Source organism: Indicator indicator, chromosome 1 (assembly GCF_027791375.1).
Source record: "Indicator indicator isolate 239-I01 chromosome 1, UM_Iind_1.1, whole genome shotgun sequence".
NCBI lineage: Eukaryota > Metazoa > Chordata > Aves > Piciformes > Indicatoridae > Indicator > Indicator indicator.
Window position 1 is genome coordinate 33,933,697 of NC_072010.1, and position 27,410 is coordinate 33,961,106.

A 27,410-nucleotide genomic window follows, 5' to 3' on the forward strand; every position below is an offset into this window, starting at 1 on the left:
ATTTTTATTTGATTTATATGGTTCAAAATCAATTCCATAGAAGAGAAGCACCTTCTGGTATTACAAAGACTCATTATAGTGAATTAGAGTGGCTCTATTTGTTCAAAAATAATACAGAGCAGCAGAAAACAAACCAGACTCTACATCTAGTATCTAAAGAAAGTTATCAGTGGCTACTGAGAATTTGCAAAAAACAACTAAAAAATTTTAAACCAAGGAAATTAATTTAACCTAACTGAAAAAAAAAAGACACAAAAGCAACCTCTTGACCTCAGGAATGAAAATTGTTGGTATTGCCAGATGGAAGTCACACCACCATGGTATTTTATGAATTGTAATAGACTTCCTTTTTTTACCTCACATTTTCTGGACATAGCTTCAAAGGAGCTTAATGTTAGACCTACCCTCTAGAGAAAGATTTAACATTAAATGAAGACTGACTGACTTCTGTTACCGTAGTTCAGCCAGAACATTTGAGTAAAATTCAGGCCTTGTTGAATGGGAGATTTCCTACGAATTTCAGCGGAATCCAGGATTTCATCTCAGCTGTCTTCTTTGTTCTGGTGCAGAACTGACTACAGATAGGCAGAAATGATACACAGCTCGTCATACTCTGCACCTGAGACTAATTTAGTCTTACAGCTAGAGCTACACACCAAAGTAGTTGACAGCTACTAGAGAGAAAAGCCTGGAAACTGACAAAGAGATGCTTTATGAGCTCTCATTCTTTGGAATACATTATTTTCTTTTTAACCAAAGGAAAAGTTTTTTTTGTTAAGAAACTTCACATTCCAAATAAGAATCCTGGGAATGAAAATATGAAATAGCTGTTTGTTACCAGTGCTGTAAGTCATCTGTGAAAGCCTTCACAAACACACCAGATGCAGACTGCTAAATCCTCCTTCTTCACGACAGCACTGAACCACTGATGGACGGAATCGTGCTTTCCATAGAGAGGAGTGAGCAAGTACCAGATACATAAAGCATATATACATCAGTTATGATTAGCAAGTGAAGCAGATGCTATATTCAAGCAATAATGTAATACTGCATAGCCAGAAAAAAATCCAAGTGTGGGTATACACATGTACATATAAGGAAAACTAGGTTCTGTACATTCACATTATTAAATTACGCTAAATTTTGAGCAGTGACGTGAACTGAAAGTATAGCATAAACCCAAGGCAACACTTAAGTTGTGCATCTAATTGTTTGTGTATGTGTGTATACATGTACATATTCAACAAAATTTCCCTTCCCACAATTATGCACAGAGATAACAATGTTTCCATTATATCTTTCCCAGCAGTGGTTTGAAAAAATCAGTATATACACTTTTGCTGCAAATGGAAAGTTGGAGGCTGAACTCAGGGCTGAATTTAAAGTTTTGGAAAAGTTGACTAATTCAGAATTTTAAGACAATCCTTTAAAAAGCAAAACATTTTTATAGATACATGACTCAGGGCTGAAATTCAAAGCACTTAGCTTGACAGGTATATATATACACAAAAAGAGGTAAAAGGAGGCTTTGAACATTCACAGTGTGAAATTACTGTGAATCTATACAAAATTTTGAAATGTCTCATTATTTACAGCATAGCATAAAATCTACTCAGTGTTCATGTTATGCATTTAATTGCGTGCATATTTGTTGCAATTTACTAGTATTTGGTGTGTTGGTTTTTTTTCCTATAAATACAACAAGAAGATTAATGTAATCGTCTAATTTAATACCTCAGATTGGTGAGATATATTAATAAAGAATTCCGTTGTTATTTTTGCCTCATTGGCCTTCTACATTTTTCTGCCAGTCCTTCTTGTTACCTTGCCTCTCTTTAGCTTCCAGCATTCATGTTCTTCAGCTTACAAGAAATTAGGGCAATAGCCATAAAAGGATTTTTCAATTTAGTTTACCCCGCCTTAGACCCAGAAAGCAGGTTCATAGACCTATATTAGGTACTAAGAATAGAATTTATACACAACCAACACTAGCAATGGGAAAAGCTGAAGATCATGGTATCTCACCTCTCTTAAGCGTTTAAAGCACCTAATACCGAGCTGCAGAAAGGCATCTAGGACTAGATCAACACCCATACTATTCTTTCAGGGGCTTAGAAGTCTAAGTTGTCTATCTTTAAGCAGGTGCTTAGTTCATTCTTCAATGGTGGTCCTCTGGGATAATTGCTCAATGTTGAAAACGTGCAGAAAACGGTATATTTACTTTAGAAAAACTCTTCCAACCCCATGGACACCGAGGTACTAAAAAACCTGAAATACAGGTGGTGAAGATGGAGAATTAAGCCTAACTTCTACCTTTTGCTAAGCTTCCTCATTATCTTTTTACTAGTGCTGAGATGTAAGTCTCGACAGGATTGTCTCTGAAACTAGGCTTAGTTCATGATCACGAATGCTTCAACTTTTCACAGATTCCTGTGACATTTACTCCCGAACCTCTACATAGATCCAACCGCAGTAACTTCACTTGAAATATACCAGTTCTGAAATCTATTTCAGTAATAGAACTTTAAACTCTTACATCTAAGCCATACATGTGTAAAACTTCACTCCTGAGTCACTTGGCTCAAATTCTTCATTAAATAGTCCCACGAACACTGCTGAGGGGTAGCAACGGAACAGAAAGGACCGTGAATTCAGAGGTAGGAAATACCTTTGGCGAGTGAACTGACCTTAGCCACAGCTTCCCATGCCTTGCCATCAAGGCTGTTTTAAATGTTTCTAGCTACGGAATTCAGCCTCTTTCATATTAAAAAAAAAAAAAAAAAAAGATAACGCCCTCCTCGGAGCTAACGTCCCGACCCTCTCTGACGAAACACACCGGAGGTATCAGAGTCCCGGCGGCCCGCACTGAGGGACCCTGGAGCTCGCCCTGCGATTGCCTCGCCCTCTGGCCAGGTGCTGCCGGCGAAAGGAGTCGTCCCCACCCTTCCGCGGGCCCCTCCCCGGCACAGACAGGTTCGGGCCCAGGCCGCTGCACTCCCGACCAACGCCAGCCAGTACCCGCCCCGGCCGCCGGTAGCCCGGCGCTAGTTTCCGGTGGGACTTTGTGCCGCGGCGTTTTCCTTCCCCTCTCTGCCTCGGCCTGGCCGGCGGCGGCGGTTTCGTAGCGGCACATGCAGTCGCGGGTGCTGTGCCTGGGCGGCGGGGCCCGGAGCCCCGCAGCCCGCAGGGTCCGCCTGCTCCTGCAGCAGGTGGGCGGCGGCTCGGCCGCGGCGCGGTCCGGCCGTCTGGAGGTCAGGGCGCTGCACAGCTCAGGTAATGCCCCCTTGCCCCCGGGGTGGCCCAGCCTGGGCCTCTGTACAGCCTACCCTTGGGTTCCTTTGTCCCGGCCGTTCCCCAGGCTCTGACACTGCGCCTGGAGTGTGGTCAGACCTGCTCTCCCGTCCGCCAGGACGACTGAGGGAGGCCCAGAGGCAGGTCACCGTCTTATGGCCTGCTGGTTTGTCCAGATTGCGCTACTGGCCCTGTTTCTTCTTATGGTCGTGGACATTGTGTGAGTGGAAAAAGCAGAACGATGTCACAGGCTTGCAGTGATGGTTACTGCGGCTTTCCATAGATTTGTTTCAAAGTGTTTCACCCGTAGCTAGGTAAGGAGCAGCCCCGTAGCCTGTACTTGTGAGAATTGCTTTTCTTCATCAAGTGGCATATGACCATCTTGTGGTGCTTCGTGTTTCTGCATTGCTTAGCTTTGTCCTTTCACTGAGGGAAAGCAGTATCTATGCGAGGGGTTGCCAAGGCTTATGCATGTGTGAGTGTGCCTGCGGCATACGGTAATGAGATAGGATAAGGGGTTGACCTTGAGCTTGAATATGCTAAGAAGGATGACCTGAACTGTCCTGGAATATCCTCTGCTGACCCTTGAGACAGATGATGGGCCAGAGCAGAAGTGGTGTTTGGAAATGGTGACATATGTCTGTGGTAGCTAGCACTTTTCTGGATGAATGCCAAAAGCAACAAAGTTACTGAACACAGAACGAGTGATGAGCAGCTGTAAATCATGGAGATAGAATGACACCAAGTGATTCTGATGGTAGGGTACTCGCTAAAGCTCTTAATTATGCTCTCTGTTTAACCACTTATTTCAAATTTTAGTGCTTTTAAAAAAACTCTTGTTTCTTTCTTAGTTGACCAGATAATTTCTTTAAATTCTTTAAATAGTCTTTAAATATTTAGTTTCTATGTTTCTTTCTTAGTTAACTAGTTAATTTATTTAAATTCTTTAAATATTTAGTTTCTCAAAAGTATCTGAAGAATGAAGCCTTTGAGGAATGGATAGCTATCAAATTCTGTGAAGAATTTTTGAATAAATATTTTATTTGCTTAAAGTACTAAAAAGAAAAGAAGGGTTATTTATCTTAAACCAAATGGGAGCAAAAGGGAACAAATGTGTGAAACAAGCACCTGAAGAAGGTAGCTTAGCACTTTTCAGCCCTTAGTTCAGAACAAGAAGAAATTCAGCAAAATGAAATGATGCTAAATGCAGTATTACTAAAAATACCTCAGAATTTCCGTGTGCTGCAGAGTGTAACTGAGTGTAACTTAGCAATATTCATGACTACATCGTATGTGAATAATAGGAATATTCCCAGTTACAGTCAGTGATAATAGTAGTTTTGGCAGAAAGATTTAAATATCAAAGGTCTAGACAACCTTGTAGTTTTTTAAATGCAGGCTGAGAGATAATATTAGGGATATTTGCCCTCCCAGCACCTGAGACATTTATTTACAGTGCTTCCTGTGAATTTGGGACCTTGATATAAGGAATACTACTTGTTTTGTTGTTGGTTTTTTTTAAAGAGGATCTCATATGTTCTTGGAGGAGCTATCACTCCTTTCAAGTTACTGAAGTTACAAAGAGGTGGTCTGAAATGTTGTGTGCTGGGTTTGCTTTTTGTATGCAGCTGCTGTAATTTCAAGTCTTGTAAGCAGTGTTGAGGTTGTGTGTCTCTTTCCTGTTGATAAAGATAATATTTCTGCGAAAGCTGGAAGCTTTTAACAGTCAAGTAAACAACAAATTGTTGTCTACCCAGTAATTTGGATCTGACATCCCTGCCAGATTGGATTTGCTGGCTGTTGTAGTACCTTTTAAGTGCAACGGAGAAAGTGTTGCCTGATTATGTCCTGCTATATGTGAAGGAGCCATGCTTTGCTTTTCAGATCTGTGTTTGTACAGCAAATATGGCTTGTTGGTGCACTGGGGGCTGTGGAGGAACTGCTGGAACTATCTAGTGGTAAAGTTTAAGGGAAATCTCAATGGTGAAAAACAGAGGCACTAAGTGACTAAAGGGTAATGGGAACACCTAGGAAGGATTTGGGTTGCACAACTTAATGAGGGAAACTTAATTTATAGTAATAAATGTTGTGTTGGACTAATTTTAAATGTAGGCTTCATGTTGCCTTCCAAAAAACCTGAAAAGAATCAAGTTTGCTTGCAGAGTAACTGTAGAGGTACTTGAGATGAACTACTGTTTTAAACACAGTGTGAGCTGAACAAGTGAAGTTCTATGTAACTCCCTTCATAGAATGGTTTTGGTTGGAAAGGACCTTTAAAGGTCATCTAGTCTGACCTTTACTGACATTTAATTACTTGCAAAATAATTAAACTGGTGGAACACACAGAGATGCTTTAAGGAGTTGGTGGGGACAAATACTGAATTTGATGAAAACTTAACAGCTGGATAAATAAAAATCATTGCCTGTCAGATACTACAGTCAAAGGAAGGTCTCTCATGTGCTTTGCTACTCAATGTACATAAAACGATATACACTCTCTCACTTGTGTGGATTAAAATATGTACTTAATTCACTGTTTTCCACAGCTCTGCCTGTCTAGGTTCACTTTTTATGCTTTCCAAAACCTAGTCAGTCCCAGTTTGTAAGAAAACCTGTTCTGAAAGCCTGAATCATTGCAGTATTATGTACAAGAGTATCTGCTGAGTGTAACACAGTTGTGAGAACTATATCAGACTTAAGAATCCTGTAATGCTAATTAGTTATCAGTGTACAGGATCTAAGTGATTGTGATAAAAATTTATAGTCTGAAATCAGACTATAAGTGGAACCATGTGTTAAGAAGGGGATTTGGACATGGTGGGGTGGGTTGGTTGGTTTGTTTGGTTTTCTTGTGGGGTCTTCTGTTTGTTTGTGGGATTTTTTGGTTTTGTTGTGGTTTTTGTTTGTTTTTCCTGGGTTTACTGTTGTCCAAAGACTACAGAACTGATGTAAATGCTGTATAGCACATTCCCTTTTCCATCTTCACCTGTGTCTTTGGATCTAGCAATATCTTTTTCACCAACAAAACCTATATGAGAGATTTAATTCTTTCTTCTTTCTCTTAACCTTCCTGCTGTTATTCATTGCCTCTGCAGTTGTACTTAGGCGGCTGCAGTGTGATGACAAGAAGGCCTGGAAGGAGGGTCCACAGAACTACAGACCTCTCAGTTTGACCTGGAGTAGGTCATATTGAGTGCCTTAATAAAGCATGTATAGGGCAACCAGATGATCAGCCCCAGGCAGTATGGGGAAGTCCTGCTTGACAAGCTGATCTTCTACAACAAGGTGACCTGCTTAGTGGATGAAGGAAAAGCTGTGAACATTTTTTATCTGGACTTTAGTAAAGCTTTTGACACCATTCCCCACAGCATCTTCCTGGAGAAACTGCTCATGGCTTAGATGGGTGGACACTTCATTGGGTGAAGAACTGGTTGGATGGCCCGGCTCTAAGAGTGGTGGTGAATGGAGTTAAATCTATTTGGCAGCCAGTCACAAGTGATGTTCCCTGGGGCTCAGTACTGGGGCTAGTGCTCTTTAATGTTTTGATCTGAAAGAGAAAATTGAGTGCACCCTCAGTAAGTTTGCAGCTGACACTAAATTGGGTGGGAGTGTTCATCTGCTCAAAGATAGGATCTGCAAAGGGACCTGGACAGGCCAGATGGATGGGCCAAGGTCAGTTGTATGAACTGTGTCCTGCACTTGGGTCACACCAATGTCATGCAGTACTACAGGTTTTGGGCAGACTGGCTGGAAAGTTGCCTGGCAGAAAAGGACTTCACAGAATCACAGAATGTTAGGGGCTGAAAGGGACCTCGAAAGATCATCCAGTCCAACCCCCCTGCCAGAGCAAGATCATCTATACCAGATCACACAGGAACACATCCAGGTGGTTTTGAATATCTCCAGAGAAGGAGATTCCACACCCCCCTTGGGCAGCCTATTCCAGTGTTCTGTCACCCTCACAGAGAAAAAAATTTTCCTTGTGTTTACATGGGACTTCTATACCTCAACTTCCACCCACTGCCCCTTGTCCTGTTGTTTGATATCACCAAGGAGAGCCTGGCTCCATCCTCTTGGCACTCATCCTTTACATATTTATAAACATTAACGAGGTCACCCCTTAGTCTCCTCCTCTCCAAGCTAAAGAGCCCCAGCTCCCTCAGTCTCTCTTCGTAAGGAAGAGGTTCCTTCCTTCATCATTTTTGTGGCTCAGTGCTAGACTCTTTCAAGCAGTTCCCTGTCCTTCTTAAACTGAGGGGCCCAGAACTGGACACAATATTCAAAATGGGGTCTCATCAGGGCAGAGCAGAAGGGGAAGAGAACCTCTCTTGACCTACAGGAAGGACATGGACCTGATAGAGGGGTCCAGAGGAGGGCCACAAAAATTATCAGGAGGTTGGAGCACCTCTGCTATGAGGACAGGCTGAGGGAGCTGGGGTTGTTCAGCCTGGGGATGCGTAGGCTCTGGAGAGGCCTGATAGCAGCCTTCCAGCCTACCTGAAGGGGGCTTACAGGAAGGATGGGGACAGACTGTTTACAAGGGCCTGTGGTGACAGGACAAGGAGCAATGCCTTCAAACTAGAGAAGGGCAGATTTAGATTGGATATCAGGAAGAAGTTCTTCACTATGAGGGTGGTAGAACGCTGGAACATGTTGCCTAGGGAGGTAGTTGAGGCTCCTTCCCTGGAGATAGTCAAGGTAAGACTCAATGAGGCCCTGGGCAGCCTGGTCTAGTTGGAGGTGTCCCTGCTGACTGCAGGGAGGTCAGACTAGATGACCTTTGGAGGTCCCTTCCGGACTGGACCATTCTATGATTCTACTAGCCACACCCCTTCTAATACACTCCAGAATGGCATTGGCCTTCCTTGGCCACAGGAGTACATTGCTGGCTCATGGTCATCCTTCAATCCACTAGGACCCCGAAGTCCTTTTCCCCTTCACTGCTCTCTAACAGGTCAGTCCCCAACCTATACTGATACCTGGGGTTGCTCTTTCCCAGGTGCAAGATTCAACACTTGTCCTGGTTGAATTTCATTAAATTTTTCCCTGCCCAGCTCTCCAGCCTGAGTCCTGCTGAATGGCAGCACAACCCTCTGGTGTCAGCCATTCCACCCAGTTTGGTGTCATCAGCAAACTTGCTTGCAGTGCTCTCATCCAGGTTGTTGATGAATATATTGAATAGTACTGGTCTCAGTGGGACCCCTGAGGGACTCCACTAGACACAGACCTCCAACTAAACTCTGTCCCATTGACCCCAACTCTCTGACTTCTTTCCTTCAACCAGTTCCCAATCCACCTCACTACCTGATCATCCAGACCACACTGCCTCAGTTTAGCTGCAAGGATGCTGTCAGAGACAGTTTCAAATGCTTTACTGAAATCAAGATAAACCCCACCCACTGCTCCACCATCATCTATCCACCTGGTTATGTCCTCATAAAAGGCTATCAGGTTGTCCAAACATGACATCCCCTTGGTAAAACCATCTTGACTGCTCCTAATGAGCCTCTTGTCCTTGATATACCTAAGGACAGTGCTGAGGATAAGTTGTTCCATTGCCTTTCTGGGGATGGAAGTGAGGTTGATTGGTCTATAGTTACCTGGGTCCTCCTCCTTACTGTTTTTGAAGACTGGAGTGACCTTTGCCTTCCTCCAGTCCCCAGGCACCTCTCCTGTCTGCCATGACTTACCAAAGATGATGGAGAGTGGTCTGACAATGACCTTTGCCAGCTCCCTCAGCACCTGTGGGTGCATCCCATCAGGACCCATGGATTTATGGATGTTCAGATGATTGAACTGTTCCCTAATCCAGTCCTCATCAACCAAGGAAAACTGCTCCCTTGTCCTGTCTTCCTCTGGGGCTTCAGGGGTTTGGGGTTCCTGATGAGAGTCTCCAGCAGTATAGGTGGAGACAAAGAAGGCATTTAGTAACTCTGCCTTGGGGATGCTGATTGACAGGCATCTGAACATCAGTCACCAGGGAAGCGATCATGCCCCTGCACTTGGCGCTGGTGAGGCTGCACCTTGAATAGTGTGTTCAGTTATGGGCCCCTCGCTACAAGAAGCACATTGAGTTGCTGAAGCATGTCCAGAGAATGGCAACAAAGCTGGTGCAGAGTGTAGAGAACAAATCTTATGAGGAGTGGCTGGGGGAATTGGGATTGTTCAGTCTGGAGAAGAGGAGGCTGAAGAGAAACCTCATTGCTCTCTACAACTACCTGAAAGGAGGTTGTAGTGAGGTGGGGGTCAGTCTCTTCTCCCTAGTATTGGGAAGTAAAATGAGAAGAAGTGGTCTGAAATTGTGTTAGGATAGTAGGAAAAAATTCTTTACTGAAAGAGTAGTCAGGCATTGGAATAGGCTGCCCAAGGAAGTGGTGGAGTCACCATCCCTAGAGGTGTTTAAAAAAACATGTAGGCATGGCACTTTGGGACATGGTTTAGTGTCCATGGTGCTCTTAGGTCAGTGGTTGGACTTGATGATTGTAGAGGTCTTTTCCAACCAAAACTATTCTATGATTGGGTGACTGAAGCAATACCAATGATTTGATTTACGGTGAGGCCTTACAAACAGTCTTTGCATCAGCACAACTGAGAAGGCAGCAAGTGGAGATGGGAATTTTCAAAACCAGTTGTCATGAAAGTTTGCAGAGTTATGCCTCAGTTATTTCAAATTGTTCCAACATTTGAAAAAGGTTGGTGGTAGAAAGTCTTTTATTAGACTCATATAGCTGGAAGAAAGGGGTGAGCTGTAAGGCAGATAGGCTTTTGTACACTTTTCAGTAGGGTTTCACCATTGTTCCTATTAGTAGATGTCAGTAAATAGCTTCTGAGTTAATATTTGACAGTTGATCGAAATTTAAATTCTCCTGTTTAGCAACTGTTGCAGTTCTGATATGTGTTGATGTGTTCTGCAAGTCCTGTCCAATTAAAAACATATGGCTGAAGTTGAATCTGCTTGGTGAACTCAGGGACTCAGGACAGTTACGCAGGAGATGCTGTAGTGAATTTGAAAGCTGTTCTGTCAGTTTTGGTTATCTTGTCAATAAATGGGAAGTTTTAAAACAATTGTGTGGAATTTCAGTAGTAGTTTCTTATACATTTGGTACCTAAATTCAGTTTAGCATAAATTGATTTTTTCTGCACTGAGCAAACTACTTCAGGAATCATCATAGAGTTTTAAAAGTTTATGAGCTAACTTTCTACATAAGTATCACTGACCATGAAAGATTTGAAAGGGAGCATTGCTGTTACTGTATGGACATCTGTTGCCATATGACTAAGAGGAGATACTGGATATCACTTTCTACAGACAGCTAGCAGAAACCTCCCACTCACTGGCCCTCATGCTCATGGGGGATTTCAGCCATCCAGACATCTGCTGGGAGAGCAATCTGGCATTGTGCATGTGCTCTTGGTAGTTTTGAGTTGTGTTGGTAAAAAAATTTCGTTATGCAGATGCTATGGAGCCTGCTCAGGGGTAACTTCATCTGCTGCTCACAAAGTAGGTAAGAGTTCTGGCCATTTTGGTCATAGATGGCTGTTTGGATTGCAGTGACTGAGTTGTGGATCTGGTGGAAGGCTGAGCAGCAAATTTAAGATCCTGGACTTAAGAGCTGCAGGCTTTCACTTATTCAGGAGAAGAAGAAGAAAGGCATTCAGGAGAGCCTAAAATATTTTAAAGAGAACTTAATGACAACTCAGCAACAAACCATTCCACAGTGCAGGCTCATTTGGTATTTCAGTAGGAGGACTGCTTGGCCAAGCAGGGAACTTCTCAATTAGCTAAAGTGCAAAAAAGGGACATACAAAAGTGAACATAAGGACGGACAACAGAAGAGAAGTGTAAAAGTGCTATTTGGTATGTAGGGGCAAAACCCTACTGTCTGAGAAATTGCAGATCCTTAGTCCAGAAGGACCTTGATAAACTTGAAGACTGAGCAAACAGAAACCTCAAAAATTTTAAGAAGTATGAAGTTCTGCTCCTGGACTGAAGTGTTGCTGTGTGTCGCTGCAAACTGGGGAGGGACTGACTGAATAGCAGCTTTGCGGCAAAAGGCTGTGAGGTTGCACTGGATGGTTGAATATGTGCCAATACCTCACAGCAAGTAAGGTGAACTACAGACTGGTCTGCATTAGGAGGAGCATGGGCAATGATAAAGGGAGCGTTCATCTCTAGAAAGCAGCAGTGAGGCTCTGCCTGGATATGGTGCCAGGTTTTGCAGTTCTAGGGAGATACTGAGAGCTACCAAAATTGTTAGGGAGCTATAGCACCTTACAGGGAGAAGCTGAGGGACTTGTTAGATTTGCCCTATGGGAGGAGAAATCTGTTGGCAACTTGTAATTGCAAAAAACAGAAAGTCTAACTCTACTTAATAGTGGCAGATAATATATCAAGACAAGTCATGAATTTGGGTGTGGGAGGCTCAGATGGGACAACAGCACAAGCATTTTTACTAGGAGAGCAATGTATCAGGGGAAGAGATTGCCTAGAAGGGCTGTGGAACACACATCCTTGGAGGGTTTTGAGACTCATATCAGCCAGAGCCACAGCACATCAGATCTCACCTTGATTGTAAGCTGATATTGAGCAGGCAGTTGCAGATGACGACCAGTATTTCTGAAGTGTTTTGGTCATTATGAAATGGGTGGCTTAGCACTTTGATGTGGTAAGCATATTGCTAAGAGATACCTGAAAATTAAATATCAAGTCTATTTGAGATTAATGTGATATTGAACTTTTGACATAACTCTTCTGTAAGCAAGCATCATCAGACATCATAACCTTCAAGGCATGCTATTGACCCAAATTAAAAAAAAAAATCACTCTAAGAAATGGTTGTAAGCTTCCTGCATGACTGGATGTCCAATAAGATTTTGTGTTCATGTTGTTGATCTTCTACTAGTGCAGAAAAATGGAGGAAAAAGTTCACTTCCTGGAATAAATACCAAGATTTTGTTTTAATGACAGTGTGGACTTCAATCAGTAAAGAGAATCATTAGTCTAAATTACACAGTTGAAAAATCAAATCATGAGCTTTAAAATTGAAAATTAAAAAAGCAGAAGGTCTAGCAATATTGTTGAGTAGAAATTGAGTAATAGTTAAATTTTGTGTTTGTAGTAGTTGTTTTATTTTTATGGAGGATAAGACTTTATTTTGCTTATAAGAAAAGGGCAAGTTAAGTGAAGTGGATTTTTTTTTCAATTTTTTTTTTCTTAGATTGGAGATGAGTTTTGTTGTGTAAACTTCCAACTATTTCAGCAGCAGCAGCTGTCGGTCTGCAGCCTCCTGTAGGCAGCAGCTGAACTGTGCCTCATCTGTACCTGAAGGCAGTGGTGGTCAAAGACGAAACCTAGTTGGGCAGGGGGGTAATGGTTTCTGTCCCTCATATTCCTGTATTTGGGAGGCTGCCAGTAGCAATCTAAGATGTGGAATAGGCTATAGTGTAAACCAGTGACTGTGTATAATGTTTGCAGCTATGTAGATGGCCAGTAAGAGCTGTTATGAAATGAGAAATATAAGTAAGTTGTGTAGAGAGGGATGCCTGCCATTCTTTTTGTTTTTAGTTCTCTCATGCTCTGAATAATAGAACAGTTGAGGGTGAAAAAAAAATCCTGCAATATGACTTAAAAGTATGCCTTCCCTCCTTTCTTCCTGCCTTCCTTTCCTTGATGTTAGAATTAAAGTAAGATGTGGAAATATTAATTTGGATATAGTACAGATTTTGAACTTTTCTCTGACACGTGTGATCTCATCCCACAGAAATTACTGACAGTGGAATGTAGCACCTTCACAGTTTTAATATACTCTTGCTGTTACTAGCTTTTGAGACCACATGGGTGATCTGTGTGCAAGTGGATATGTAATATACTAAGACGACTGTTGCAGTGTGTTGCTCTTCCATAAATTCAGGACCAAAGAGACCAAAAGGCAATCATTTCAGCCACCTAAAAACTTAACCTTGCTGAAGCTTTATTGTACTGTCTTATAAAACTTCTGATAATATAAAGATTTGCACATGAGATTGAAACTGTTTCTGTTGTGCACTCAGAATCACAGAATGGTAGGGGTCATAAGGGGTCTTTGGAGATCGTTTAGTCCAACCCCACTGCTAATGCAGGTATACCTATATCAGGTTGCACAGGAATGCATCCAGGTGGGTTTTGAGAGGGTCCAGAGAAGAAGACTCCACACCCTCTCTGGGAAGTCTGTCCCAGTGCTCTGTCACCCTCAAAATAAAACATTTCCATGTAAGAGAGATGCTCCAGTTGCTATGTCATCTTTGTAGCCCTCCATTGGACTTTCTCCAGTAGTTCCATGTCCCTCGTGAACTGGGGAGCCTAGAACTGGACACAGTACTCCATGCAGTCTCACCAGGACAGACTAGAGAGAGATAATAGAACCTCCCTTGACCTGGGAGTGTGTGTGACCCTGACCACATTCTTAATGCACCCCAGAATACTGTTTGCCTTCGTGGCCACAAAGGCACGTTGCTCACTCGTGGCGAACTTCTTGTTGACCTGCGCTCCCAGGTTCTTCTCTGCAGAGCTGGTTTCCAGCTCCTCCCCAGGTGCAGGACTCTATACTTGCCTGTGTTGAACTTCATGAGGTTTGTCTCTGCTCAACTCTAAAGAAGATGTTGAAAAAGACTGGAACCAGTACTGACCCCTGGGGAGCACCACTAGCCACAGGCCTCAGCTATACTCCGCACCACTGGTGATAACCCTTTGAGGTTTGCTGTTTGGCCAGTTCTCAGTCCATCTCTCTCCGTTCATCTAACCCACACTTCCTAAGCTTACCCGTGAGTTTGTTGTGGAAGAGAGTGTCAAAAGCCTTGCTGAAGATGAGGTGGACAACATCTACTTCTCTCATCTACCCAGCTGGTCTCACACTGTCATAGAAGGCTATCAGATTCATCAAGCATAATTTCTGCCTTGTGAATCCATGCTACCTATTCCTGACAATCTTCATTTCCTCCACATGCTTAGGCATGACCTCCAGGATGAGCTGTTCCATCATCTTTACAGGGATAGAAGTGAGGCTCACTGGCCTGTAGTTGCCTGGGTCCTCCTTCTTGCCCTTTATGAAGACTGAAGTGACCCTGGCTTTCCTCCAGTCTTCTGCTCTCCATGAGCTTTCAAAAATGGAGAGCGGCTTAATAACACTTGCCAGCACCTTTAGCACTCATGGGTGTGTCCCATCAGAGCCCATGGATTTGTGGGTGTCCAGCTTGCCTAGATTATCTCTAAATCAATCCTCTTTGACTAGGACAGAGTCTTCCTTTCTCTAGACTTTCTCTCTTACCTCCAGGGACTGGGATTCTTGAGGGTACAGTCTTAGAAATAAAGGCTGAAGCAAATAAGGTATTCAGTAACTCCTCCTTCTCTGTACCTTGTGTCACCAGGGTACCCACCTCATTCAGCAATAGGCCCACATTTTCCTTAGTATTCCTTTTCTTGCTGATGTGCTTAAAGAAGCCCTTCTTTCTGCCTTTTCCACATCCTTTGCCAGATTTAATTTCAAGAGGGCCTTAGCTTTCCTCATTGCATCCTTTCATATTCTGGCAGCGTTCCTATATTCCTCCCAAGTGGCTAGTCCCTTTTCCCACATACTGTAAATTTCCTTCTTCCATTTAAAGAGAAATTCAAGAAATTAAGCACACATACAGATCTGTGCAAGGTCTTTTCTTTTGCTGTAGGATTTACTTTTTTAAAAGTAGCCGTTTCAAATTTATTAATTTCCTCTTTTTTTTCCTTAATGCATTATTTCACCAGAATAAAAAGCAAGTAGAAGAAATAAAACTTCCACCTGCTTATTAAGCTCTTAAATTATAGTATAGATGCATTTTTTTGGTTTTATTTTCAGTTATGACCAATGTTGCTGTCAATAATTTAAACAGTAGTGGCTTTTCCCTCTCAAAGCATAGGGAAAATTAGTAGGATTAGAGTTGGTGCTGTTTAGCTTTTAAATAGAAGACTGGTCAAAGGTGCCAAGCACACAATAAAGTTGCGTCTTCAAGAAGCCTTCTTACTGAGTTTGCAACATAAAAGCATCCACAGTGGGTCAGACTAAAGGTCCATCAACTTTTATTATTCTGTGTTGGAGAATGGTGAGTAGGAGGTGCTGGGGGTGAACAGAAGCACAGGGTGTTTGTGCTCTGCCAAAGTACTCCACCAGCCTCTGACTGCCTCCTCTACAGCTCTGAGACTTGGAGCTGGAGCTGGTACCTTTCTATTCAGTAGTTCTCAGTAGCCTTTGCAAAAGAAGTAGGGTTGCTCCCCTCAAGAGGTCTTGTCAGTTGTAAAAAGCATGTGTAGGTATTCATGTTGTTTCCTGTCTAAACTAGGGACAGCTCTGAAGAAGAGAGCACATCAGGTTCTGAGCATTGCAGTTAGTGCACACTGCAGTATGTGCATGCGTGAGCTGCCATTTTCTCAGAGCTGCAATTCACACCTGTCTATTCCAGATGCAGTAGAAAGAGCTCTTTGCATGTATTGAGGCTGCTTTCATGTCTCTCTCTCTCTTTTTCTTTTTTTTTCTTTTTTAACTTTTTTTGAGTCTTTTCAGTGTCCCATTATTGGGTCATGATCTTAATGTGCTGCCAATTTCTGCCATATACTGCATGGGCTCTAAAAGAACCTGCTTTATTTGTACATTTTCCATACCCTAAATGGAATATCCCCCTTACCTTTTGGATTCTGGCTTGTTTGGCACTAGTTTTGTTTCAGCAGTCATTTCTCTGTGTACATCAGGCACTGCTTGTCTTTTTGTCAAAATGTGTGGTGCCTAAGAAAGATTACTGTTCTCTGTATGGAAGGGGCACATTTCACTGTTTGCCTGAGTAAGCCTGACTAAGGTAAAAAGTCTCCATCACAAAATCCCATGTGTAGAGTTTTTGTGCACAACAGTCTGGTAGTAACGTGTGGGATGGGATAGTATTCATGGGCTGTTGCAGAATTTGCAGCATGTTCTCAAATAATGAGTCTTGCTGATTTAACACCACTATTTTACCAAGCGGGCTGTTGTCAGTTCCTTGCCAGATGGTGAAACAGTGGTAAGAGCGTGTCTGGGATGACATCTCTGTTCAGAATTTGGAAGTGCAGTGGAAACAGAGTAACCAAACATCAGATTGTAAATAAGGGCAGAAAAAATAAATGAGATAAAATATAGCCCAGGTGGAAAGTGTGCAATAAGGTTAGTAGGCTAATCCCCCCTATGCTCATTTAGATGAGAAAATAGAATCTGCTGTCTTGGTTTATGGTTGCCTAAAGTTCTCTTAAACACTACTAATATTTTTCCTTTTTAGACAGATGCAGGCTGAGAGACAACATTTGTCTCCAGGCAGTAAATAAACCTGTTAAAAACTCAATGTCCTTTACTGTATGCTATGGATTTTGTATGCTCAGCTCTCTCTACATCTTGTGTATGGTTCCTTTCCAGACCATTTTTCAAGAAAGTATGTAGGGTCTATTAATTGAATATTTGTGGAATTTTTGGACATGATTAAATATGTTGGCCAGGCATTAGCTTGTTATGGTCTGACATAAATATTACCAGGAGAGAGATGCATTTTCTATTTTCCACCTGGACTAAACTCAGTTGTGGTGGTTTGGTTTTTTTTTGTTGCTGTGGTGGGGGTTTTGCTGTTTGGTTGGGTGTTTTTTTTTTTTTTTTCCTCTGTGTGTGTGTGTTTTTTTGGGGGAGGGAGGGTGCTTGTGTGGGTTTTTTTGTTTGGATTTTCTGTTTGGTTGTTTTTTTTGTGAGCAGTGTAGGAAATCAAGTAAGGTTTTTCAGTGCTATGCCAATAAAGTGGGTATGTTTGGTTGGATTTTTTTTTTTTTTGTTTGGTTTTTTGTAAGCAGTATAGGAAATCAACTAAGGCTCTTCAGTGCTGTGCCAATAAAGTGAGTAATTAAAGTTCTCTCCTGTAGATTATATCATTGCTCCAACCTACTAAAAAAGCCTGACACCTTGTTTCAGCATCTCATCCCTACTGTGTTTTGGAGGACTGTATATGTAAAGAGCATTTACAACTTGAGCTGAGGTGATTTAATCTAGGAGCTAATTAGTCATATACTCTTGTCTCATAGTGTGTTGGCTGGGGAATGGTGAGAAAATAAACTGGCATTAATTTCCTAAGGATGTATCAGGCAACGTGCACCTTTTAGAGTGTTGAAATTCTTAGCTAAGCTAATGAGAGAAGTGTCAACTGGCAAGAGGCAGTGGGCTTCTAGGGTGTTTTCATCAACTTGGAGCCATTTTGGTCAACCTTTCAGCTGTTTTTCAGTGAAGAACTGATTGGAGCTGCAGCAGAATAAAGAAAGGGTAGTAAAATAGGTTTTCTTACTTTAAAACTTAGAGAAATAAGCGAAACCCTGGGAGAGCCAAAGCCTAGATTTTACTCCCTGCAGTGACTGTGTCTGTTGTCCAATGACTCTTTAATTTAATATATATATAATAGTTCCTAGAATGGGGACCAGGCCCCTAAGTCATTGTGGGACTTTATTCTGGAATGAGTTTGCATGCTTCATACTAAAGAGGGCACGGTACTCTTCAGTGCATTTGAACTGCAAAATCAGTGAGGGACAGAAAATGAGCTAAAGCCCTAGGCTGTTGTCTGGTATTTAACTTAGCCCCAGCTCAGCTTGGGACTGTTCCACTTCCTGGCTCCTGCACTTACCTACCAGAGAATGGTGCTAGCACTGCTTGGTACTGCTTACCCTTAGGACCAGGGTTGAACACTTGGCCATGTTTTGTCATTACTGCTCTTGCCTAAGTTTCCCACTTTCTGGCAAACAATTGAAGCACTGTCTTATTGCAGAGAATGTGGGAACAACTACCAACTTAACACCTTCTGCCAAAATTTTAATGAAAAAAAAAATCAGGAGCTGATTATGTGGACTTCAGGAGCAACATAAAGGACCTTGTACAGGCTCATATGTCAGACTGTGAATGCCAGTCTCAGCATCATTGTTAAGCCTTTAAATTGGGGACAAAACCAACTACAGTTGTTTCTTCACTGCTTTTTCATTGTTGCTTTGGCCGATTCTCCTCTGGGTGCTAGAAATCTAGTCCTAAATGTGTAACCTCACCCCTGGGTTGTGTGAGTTGTGTCAGAATCTAGTGATTCTCAGTCCTGTGAGATGAGCAGTATGCTGGGAGAGAACTGCATTTGAGTTCAAAACTAAAGTCACTGTTGATTGAAGGGAGAGCTGCTCTATATACAGGAGGAGTTTTAGTTGCCTCTGTTAACTTGGACCAGCTTCCCCCTCAGCATCTCCTTCCCTGATTCCAGCTTTGGTCTTCTGAATTCTGACTCGTTATGCAGTGCTGGAGATAGTTAGCTATAGACTGAGTTGTCTTGGATGGAGCAGGACAAGGTGCAGATCTACAAAAAGATTCTTCTGAGAGTTGTCTTTTTTGTGTACTTTCTACATCTCATTTCTGAAGCACAAGAAACAGTTCCAAAACTTGGTGTCAATTCATGGAAAGGTAGTGTTAGCAGCGTGCTGTGGCAAACCTGCATCCCTGTGCAGCAGTCATACTCCACTAATCCTTTTCATACACACACATACACACTACTGTGCCTGACAGGCTGCAGAAGTGGTGTTATCTTCATCAACAGTAATGGAAAAAACATAATTTTACTAGAGTTCCTCTCAGTTTCACAAGTCATGATACTTGTGGAGTTGTTTGCATGGTCCAGATGCTCTCTTGAAAAAAAACACACATTGAGTTTGTCACCAGTGTGCAGCTCATTTTTTCAGCCTCACAGGTTTTGGATGTTGCATTGTTTCTCTGTGTGACCACTGCCACCTTGGTGCTCACTAATTTCCTGTCTGCAAACTAGATTTAACTTCCGGTTTCCATGAGAAAGTACAGAGGGTGTGCTGTACAATTTGATTCATGCTTGTCTTGCAGAAAAACAGATCAGACAGGCAGGGCTTTGTAAGAGACCAGTGAATAAAATAGCCAGATGCTTTATTTTGGGTGAAATTCAGAGCAAGAAATGCTCAAGACCTCTTAAAGTTTGTGCCAGGTTTGGCAGCCATACAGCTAGAATGCAATAAATCAAATGATAGTAGCTGGAATTGTACTTGAATACCATACATCTCAAAAAGTCAGTTGTGGTTAGATCAACCACAAAAGAAAAAAGTCAAGGAATATTAGTGAAATGTAAATTGTTCAGGTACCCATCTGTGGAAAAAGAGTAGAGCCTAATTAGTAAACTAATAGTGCTCAAGCACGTTAGAGTCTGTTTTGTGAATTCAGTCAGCCTTACCACAGCAGAGCTATGATTTAAACTTTAACATCAGGACATGAAACACTTAAAAAGTATCTGGAAACTAAGACTTCTTTTCTCTTTTTTAGGTGATACTGTCACTATTGGAGATGTGTCTTTTAAACTCAAAACACCGAAGAATCCAGAACTTGTTCCACAGAACTACAGTAAGAATGTGCTTTCCTTTTGAATGAATTACAAGGCTTTATTCAAAATGCTTTAATTCACTCATCACCCAACTGACTTTACTGAAATCATCTAAGAGATACATTTTGAAAAAGCATGCAATTTGGGGAAGGCTGTCTTTGCTAAGTTCTTCACTGTATCTTTGGTTCAGCTGGTTGTAGAAGAATTGCTTACCTTCCAATATATCTTGTCCTTTTGGTCAGTGGGACAGTATAAAGTTAATGTATGGATATTTATAATTTTTTTTTCAGGAGGAGTCTCATCCAGCAATCTAAAAATAATACAGTAATGTCAGATTGTTTGGTAATAAAACTGTAGCAGTTTAAAATTATCATTCAGTTGCAATATGATTACAAGTCCTAGGAGTTTTATGCTGTATGACAGATGTATGTTGGTTTTGTACCATGATATTTAGTATTCCCAGGTTGTCTCATTATTGTTGTCAGCAAGCATACACATACAGCTCTGTGGTTGGCAAGATCATGGAGATGTTCCTGGAAACTATTACAAGGCATATGGAAAATAAGGAGGTGATTGGTGGCATCCAGCATGGCTTCACTAAGGGCAAATTGTGCCTGACTAGTTTGGTGGCCTCCCATGATGAGCTTACAGCATTGGTGGATAAGGGAAGAGCAACTGATGTTGTCCCCCTAGGCTTAATGCAAAGTGTTTGACGCTGTCCTGCATGACAACCTTGTCTCTAAATTGGAGATACAGGGATTTGATGGGTGGACCACTTGGTGGATGAGGAATTGGCTGGATGCTCTCACTCAGAGTTATGGTCAACAGCAACTTGGTTGATACCCAGGTGGAGACTAGTGATGAGTGATGTTGCTCAGGAGTCTGTATTGAGGATGGTTCCATCTTTGTTGGAAACACAGACTGGGGTATTGAATGCACCCTCAGCACCATCAGCTTGCTGATGACACCAAGCTGTGTGGTACAGTTGATGTGCTGGAGGGAAGGGATGTCATCCACAGGGACCTTGACAGGCTTGAGAGGTGGACTCATGAAGTTCAACAAGGCCAAATACGAGGTCTTGTACCTAGTTCTGGGCAATCTCAACCATGCACCAAGAAGACTGCTAGGGTGCCAAGGTTATTTTTGGTTGGGTTTTTTGTTGTTTGTTTGTTTTTGTTTTTAATTTTGTTTATCCTCTTAGAAGGAAGGCATTGATAACAGCAACAGTAGACTTGCCACTGTGCAGTTAGCAAGATGGCAAGTAAGTCCTGGGAGAGAGAGAGAGAGGACAAGAGGGATCTTAGAGGTGTGCAGGGAGTGCTCCTGATACAGTATCAGGAAGGGCAGATTGCATTCTTAGGCAATAGTACCTGTGTTCATGGGACAGGCTTTAGATGGCCCTACCTGAGCAGGAGGGTTGGACAAGGTGACATCTAAAGGTCTCTTCCAGCCTCAACTCTTCTGCGTTTCTGTGATTCCTGCTTTCGAGGTGACTGGGGGACAGGAGACCCATGTTACTATTATCATCTTTAGATAACTGTTTCTTAATCTATTCTGACATGGAACATTTCTTCTGAAGTGTTCGTTCTTTGAGAGGTATAGTAGGAATATGGAATCATACAATAGCTTGGGTTAGAAGGGACCTCTAAGGATCATCTAGTCCAACCTCCTTTGCAATGAGAAGAGACAGCTTCAACTAGATAAGGTTGCTCAGAGAGCAGCATAGAGAGGAAGATTTTGTATGCTTTCAGTCTTTGGCTAGTGTGAAGCCTGCCAGTAGATCCACATCTGGATTGGTAAGGTGCTCAATTCCTGTATCCCTGTGACACTTTGCTACCAGATGACACTCAATGCCCTGTGTCAGTCCTTTCTGTTATGGGGTCACCCGTGAGGAAAGTGTTTTTGTTTTGCTCTGTAATGACCCCATGCTGCCTGAGTTCTCTGGGGGTGTGTTCAAACAGTTGAGACTGCTGCTCTGTGTGACTACTTTTTGTAGCTTCCTAAATGATAGATTGTTGCTTTTCATCATCTGTTATGTATAATTGTTTTCTCATTTTGGTCAAGAAGTAAGGACAGCAATTGTCTTTTTTTAATTGCTAATGTGAACCATTGCCCTTATTTAAATTTGTTGCAGATTGTTTTGCTATCTGGTTTTCTGTGCTGTACCAAATGTGTCAGTTTTAACAATCCTTCCCTGACTTCTGCTCTTCCACACCATGCCAGTCACTATTACATGTTTTGGTCAATCTGCACTTTTCAGTGAGATGCTAGCTCAAAGTTGCTATAACAACATCTTTGTCAGTTCTTCAGACTGAGAAATTAAGAGAAATATGAAAACATTAGGTAGAATCAAGGAATCTGAGCTTTTTCCAGTAAGTGATTTTAAGAAGGAAAAAGTGGTTGAAAACTGATCTGATAAAAAAGTTATCAAATATGGAACTGTATTGATCCTAGCTAAATTCTGATACTACAACTAAAAATAATATTTATTACCACATATTAGGTATATTATTATTTTATGTTCCTGTTTTGTTGTAGGTTTTTTGGTTATTTTGTTGCTGGTTCGGTTTGTTTTGGTCTGGTTTGATGGTGGTGTTGTTTTTGTAGTTAACTGTGGCTGTAAGGAGCCTATGTCATGCTTGGAATACTGTTGTTCATCAGTATTTGTACATTTACAGTAGGATTACCTAAGGTACAAAAATTGGCTTGTAAACCTAAATATTAGTTAAAATTAACTGAAATAGAACACTGGTATTTAATAGCAGAAAAATAATTTCAAATACTCAAGTTCTTTTGTATCTTTAAATGTAGCATTTAATTTTTTTTTTATCATTGGTGCTTATGTTCTATGGTTATGTTACTATGGAGAAAAAAGTTACATTCCTGTAGTGAAGTGAAGTAGATTGTATTGGCTTCATGTCAATTATCTCTTCTTTGTTAGGCATTTAGAGACTATGTACATTACTTAGTGCATTTTTTCTTTCAAAAAGAATGCTTTTTATTTTGCTGCATGAATGATTGCTGTACGTACAAGATGTTCATATGAAAAATAGATGAAAACAATTGCATATTTATACTAAACTATATAAATGAAATGTTATGTATTTTGAAACTCTATTGCGACTAATATTGCGTTTGTAATGACCAAGGTACTTGGCTTATTTCTTGTAAACTAAGACTAAAAATAATTTGGTCGTCCACTTAAGTGAAAGATAGCCCTGGAAAGGTCTCAGATGTTATGTTTGCAGTGGAGTAAGAACTAAGAGGAGTGAATTGGTTGCAGTTAATTTAGTATTGCATATGATACTGTTTTCTAGCTCATCATTTGTGTAGAGCAGAATGTTTGTGCTTTTAAAGCAGCCATGTTGAAAGCACACATATGTAATTTACAGTACATTTTAGGCATTTTCTCAGTATTCCTGGCTTAAAAATAGCCTTCAAAATCTGGGAAAAAAAGATAACACAAAAAAGGATGTAAATGTGTTAACTACCTACAAAACCTGACATATGTAATTTTGTCACATAATCAATTTGCCAAAATAGTTCAGTCTTTTTGTTACCAAATGAAACTGATCTCTAACTTCTTTATTGAACCTTTTTGCACTTTCCAGAAATGGAGAAGATAGGTACTGCTATTTTCCTTATGCTTTCATGTCTTCGCTCTTCAGGTTTTATGGCAGGTACCCAGCAAGTTCAGTATGAAGTAGCCCATTTTATGTGTTAATATAATGTATTAATTTGTTTTGCTGTTGTTGGCAAATAGCTTTTTCTTGGAAGGTGATAATTGAAGGTACATAAAATCTGAGTAGTTCTTACTTTACATTTTAGAAGTGACAAGTGAAAATGAGTCATGCACAAGAGAATTTTTTTAATGAGATTTCTGTCATAACTGTCTGGCACATTCTAAAAAGAGGGCACTTATTTCTGCATGTTCTTTTATCAGTAAAAATAAAACCTACATTTAAAAAAATCTCACCATGCCTGAAAAGCAAGATCGTTTCCTTAATTATACTTTGCAGAAACTTTGTACAGCTTTCTGTGTTGGTTTAGATATAAAAATGAATTGTGAGAATGCATCTATTTTATTTTATTTTTTTTTTAATGTTGAGTTCATGTCAGTGTACTGCTTTCATTAATGGGTTCTGAAAACTTTATGAAAACAACAGTGTACTCGATATTTCATGTATTTATTCATCTTGACAAAACAATTCTTAGCATAGGTCTTCCAGGACACTTTGTTCAGTGACGGCAGATTCTTGTTAAGGCAGGAAGGGGGATGTTGTTTTGCAACACCATATCAGCTCTCTTCCTTTCTGAAGATGTAGGTCCCTTGGGATTGTGGCTGTAGTCATGCTAATGTGCAACTGCATTGAATTGTGGCACACAGATTTTAAACAGTGTGTGATTTTTCTGCCTTGTGTCCTGAGTATAAGCACCTTCCCCAGTGTGTTATCAAAAGTGACGTGTATATACTGAGAGGTTAAGTGCTAAATCCTGTTAATTTTTTCAGTTGAGATATATGGAAGAATTATCATGAGGAATTTAAACAGAAGGTTTGTGAGTGCAATAATGAAATGTAAAAGAAGCAGTACCGAACTGACTTCTGTGCTTGAAAGGGAGTTGTTTTAGTGTTGAGAAAAGGGGGCTATTTCTCTGTAACTTGCTCAGTGGTGCTGTCAGTTCCTGTTCTCTTCACCTGAAAGATCAGTATTGCCTTAACAGTAAAATGCCTCTGTGTCCTTCTCCCAGAATGGTATACACCACGTGCTGAAGGAGGGACAAGTGGTGTGTTCAGTTACTGCTCAAAGCAGGTTTATGTTTGCCCTGAAACACATTTGTTATTCTTCATGTTAGTCTTCTAAGAAGAGGTGCCTGTTGTCAGAGATGTTTATTTCAGCAGTTCGAGTTTTCACATAGGTTTGCAACTGATCTGCTACTTGATTGTTACCACCTAATCCAGAATCTAAAATAGTGGGCGTTTTGTCTGTAGAGCTGGGAATATTTTATACCCATTATCCTCATTTTTGTTTATCCCAAGAGTGAGGCACAGGGAGACATGGGGACACTGAAATCTGCAGCAAAGGTTTCGGTGAAGCTCAGAAAGCTGTCTGCACCGTATCTTGTGCCTCAGAGCAGGGTCAGCTGGAATCCAAACCATTACTGAGAGATGTTTGTCCCTGTTCTTAAAATGTTCTGGTGATGTAGATTCTAGAATCTCTCTGCACACTTTGCTCCAGTAATTAATGATTCTTTTGTGAAAACAGCCCTTTCTGCTTTCTTATTTGGATCATTTGGGACAACTTTTAGTTCCCTGGGGCTGGTTCTATCTAGCATAAAGATGATGTGCAGTTAACTCTTTTTTCACTGTGATTCTATCTTGTGTATTGAAAAACAGTTGTTAAGATTATAATTTATTTTCTAAACTGAATTCCAGTTTTGCTTGATCATTCTTGTTGGTCTTTTCTAGAATCTCTTGAATTTTTTTGGTGCTGGACTAAGCAGTTGCACCGAAAAGTCCCTCTAGTTGGGCTATGAGGTACAGTTCTATGAGCTATGAGCTCTGGCTATGTATTTCCTTATGAGTTATACATCCAGCTAAAAATAGTTTCATTTATTCCATGTTTATGTGTCACTAGGAGAAATTTAGTCTTCTGAATCCCATTCAGGATTGCTTCCAGAAGACTATTTTGTTTTACATGGTTCCTTTATGTTCTTTTTTTTTTTTCATTTATTCTCACAAGGAGAACTACGATTTACCCATGTAGCTGTTACACCTTCCTGTGAAGCAACTGACTCAAAGAAATTAATGATAAATATTTGAGTTTACAGTCTCATCCAAGAAGCAACTTCCCCCTTTCTGAGGCCCTGCAAAGACACACAACTTGTTTCCTTACCACTGCAAGTACAAAAATTTTTGGAATGAAGACTGTTTAAGCGAAAAAATTATGAGGAAAAACAGTATTCTAGTGAAAACTGTCTGTGAGGTAACCACTCTTTGGGCACTGTGCTTCAGCATAAAATAGTAAGAACAGCAATGTTTTACTTGTGAAGTGCTAAATAAAAGCACATTGGATTGCCTTCCTCTTGACCATGCTACCTCCTTCACCGCATCCTGGGTACCTCACACTGTTCGTAGTCCCTAAGCTTGAGCAAGCTGTGAAAAGTCTCAGTGAGCTTTATCCCCCCCCGCAACATTTTCCATTTTTGAATTGTGTTTGTTTTAGGCAAACACCTTCCTCCTTGTCTCCTTCTTCCCCAAACATGTCTTATGGTAGCCATGTCTTGTACTGGATGTACTGAAAACTGCTGTGGAATGCTAAAGGCCCTCCTTGGTAACTGAGTGAGAGGAAGATCTTCCTCTCATTAATTGTTGCATCCCCTGGTAAAAGAAGCTGTTCTCAGACTCTGAACACGCATTGTAGCAAAGGTTCAGGGTATGCAATGGTCTTTTTCTTCATTCTGTTGGAAATTACATATATCAATGTCTTCTAAGAGCCTGTTGGTTATTATGTGATTGACAAAACCAGAGTCATACAAGGACATGAGCTTGAATGTTTTTTGTACCACATCTGGCATTGATTTTCTTGGGAATCAGTTTATTTAACTGTCTGCCTCTGAACAGTAGGAAGAGGTAGGTGTCTCCTTCATTTAGGGTATTTCTTCTGTAGGTGGGACATGAGGACTTGCCAACAGATACTGTGTGCTATCTCCAGTGAATCTTACGGCTTCAGTGAATGTAGCCTATGCCAAGAATTCAAGTATGAGTGAACTGGAAAATATCCGAGGCTAGGATGGCCATTTCTGTCTTGGTTTTATCAAAAGCTGATTTATGGATCAAACGAGCAGCTGCTGCATTTGCTTCAAAATCTATCTGTGACGTTTTCTTCTTTTCTTATTTGGGGATTTCTCCATGCAGCTTCTCAATTTATAAAATGTTTGCGCAAATTCTGCTAGGTGTTGTCCTACGTACCACATGTTACAAAGCAATAGAATGCAGTTTCTTTTGCTGGCCACCCTTGATACACAGGAATAGCAAACAGTAGCACTGAGTATTCTGCATGTGCCAGATGGTGTCTTTGAGAGTACACTGTAGAGGCTTCCTACGCACCATCTCACAGATTAAGAATATAGGGTCAGCTACTCAACTACTGCAAATCTGCAGAGTGCCACTAAACAGATTGTGCAAACCCAGTTTGCATTAGATGCTATCTGACTCATGGGATAATTAATAAAAATTGCTCTAATATACATGCTCATGCTTTTTTTCAGCTAATTTGCCCTGTCTTCTAAATGTCACAGAAAATTATATGGTGCTTGTAGTAAAGTTAATATACAGTACTTGAACAGAGAGAAATTTTTTCAAGTTGTATGGAAAAAAAAAAAAAAAGTAAAAGCTTTACAATGCGGATACCATGGTACAAGTAGTCTAAATACATAGAAATAATACGCAAAATACTGTGTATTTGCACCTGAAGTTACTTTTGAAAAACATCCTGTGCTTTGGAAACAGTTTATGCAGCACAGACTGCATGTACCAATAAAACTTCATATTCTTCTGATTTTAGAAGGGCATAACTGGGAAACTGAAGTAGGGTTAATATCTGGAGCAATGTACAGATATTACATGTTAGAACAGAAGGAACTGACAAGTGGGAGCTGCTATCATGACAGTTCACCTTAGGGAATGCTTG

The 27,410-nt window shown here is 41.0% G+C and overlaps 1 protein-coding gene across 1 annotated transcript in view; it reads left to right on the forward strand.

Annotated features, from left to right (window-relative positions):
- Positions 1 to 19,723: 19,723 nt before the first annotated feature.
- VWA8 (von Willebrand factor A domain containing 8) overlaps positions 19,724 to 27,410 on the forward strand; it is a 176,075-nt gene continuing 168,388 nt past the window's right edge. The window contains exon 1 of the mRNA XM_054399196.1: positions 19,724 to 19,739. Coding sequence (XP_054255171.1) covers position 19,739 — 1 coding nt within the window. The 5' untranslated portion in view covers positions 19,724 to 19,738. The remainder of the gene's footprint in view (positions 19,740 to 27,410) is intronic.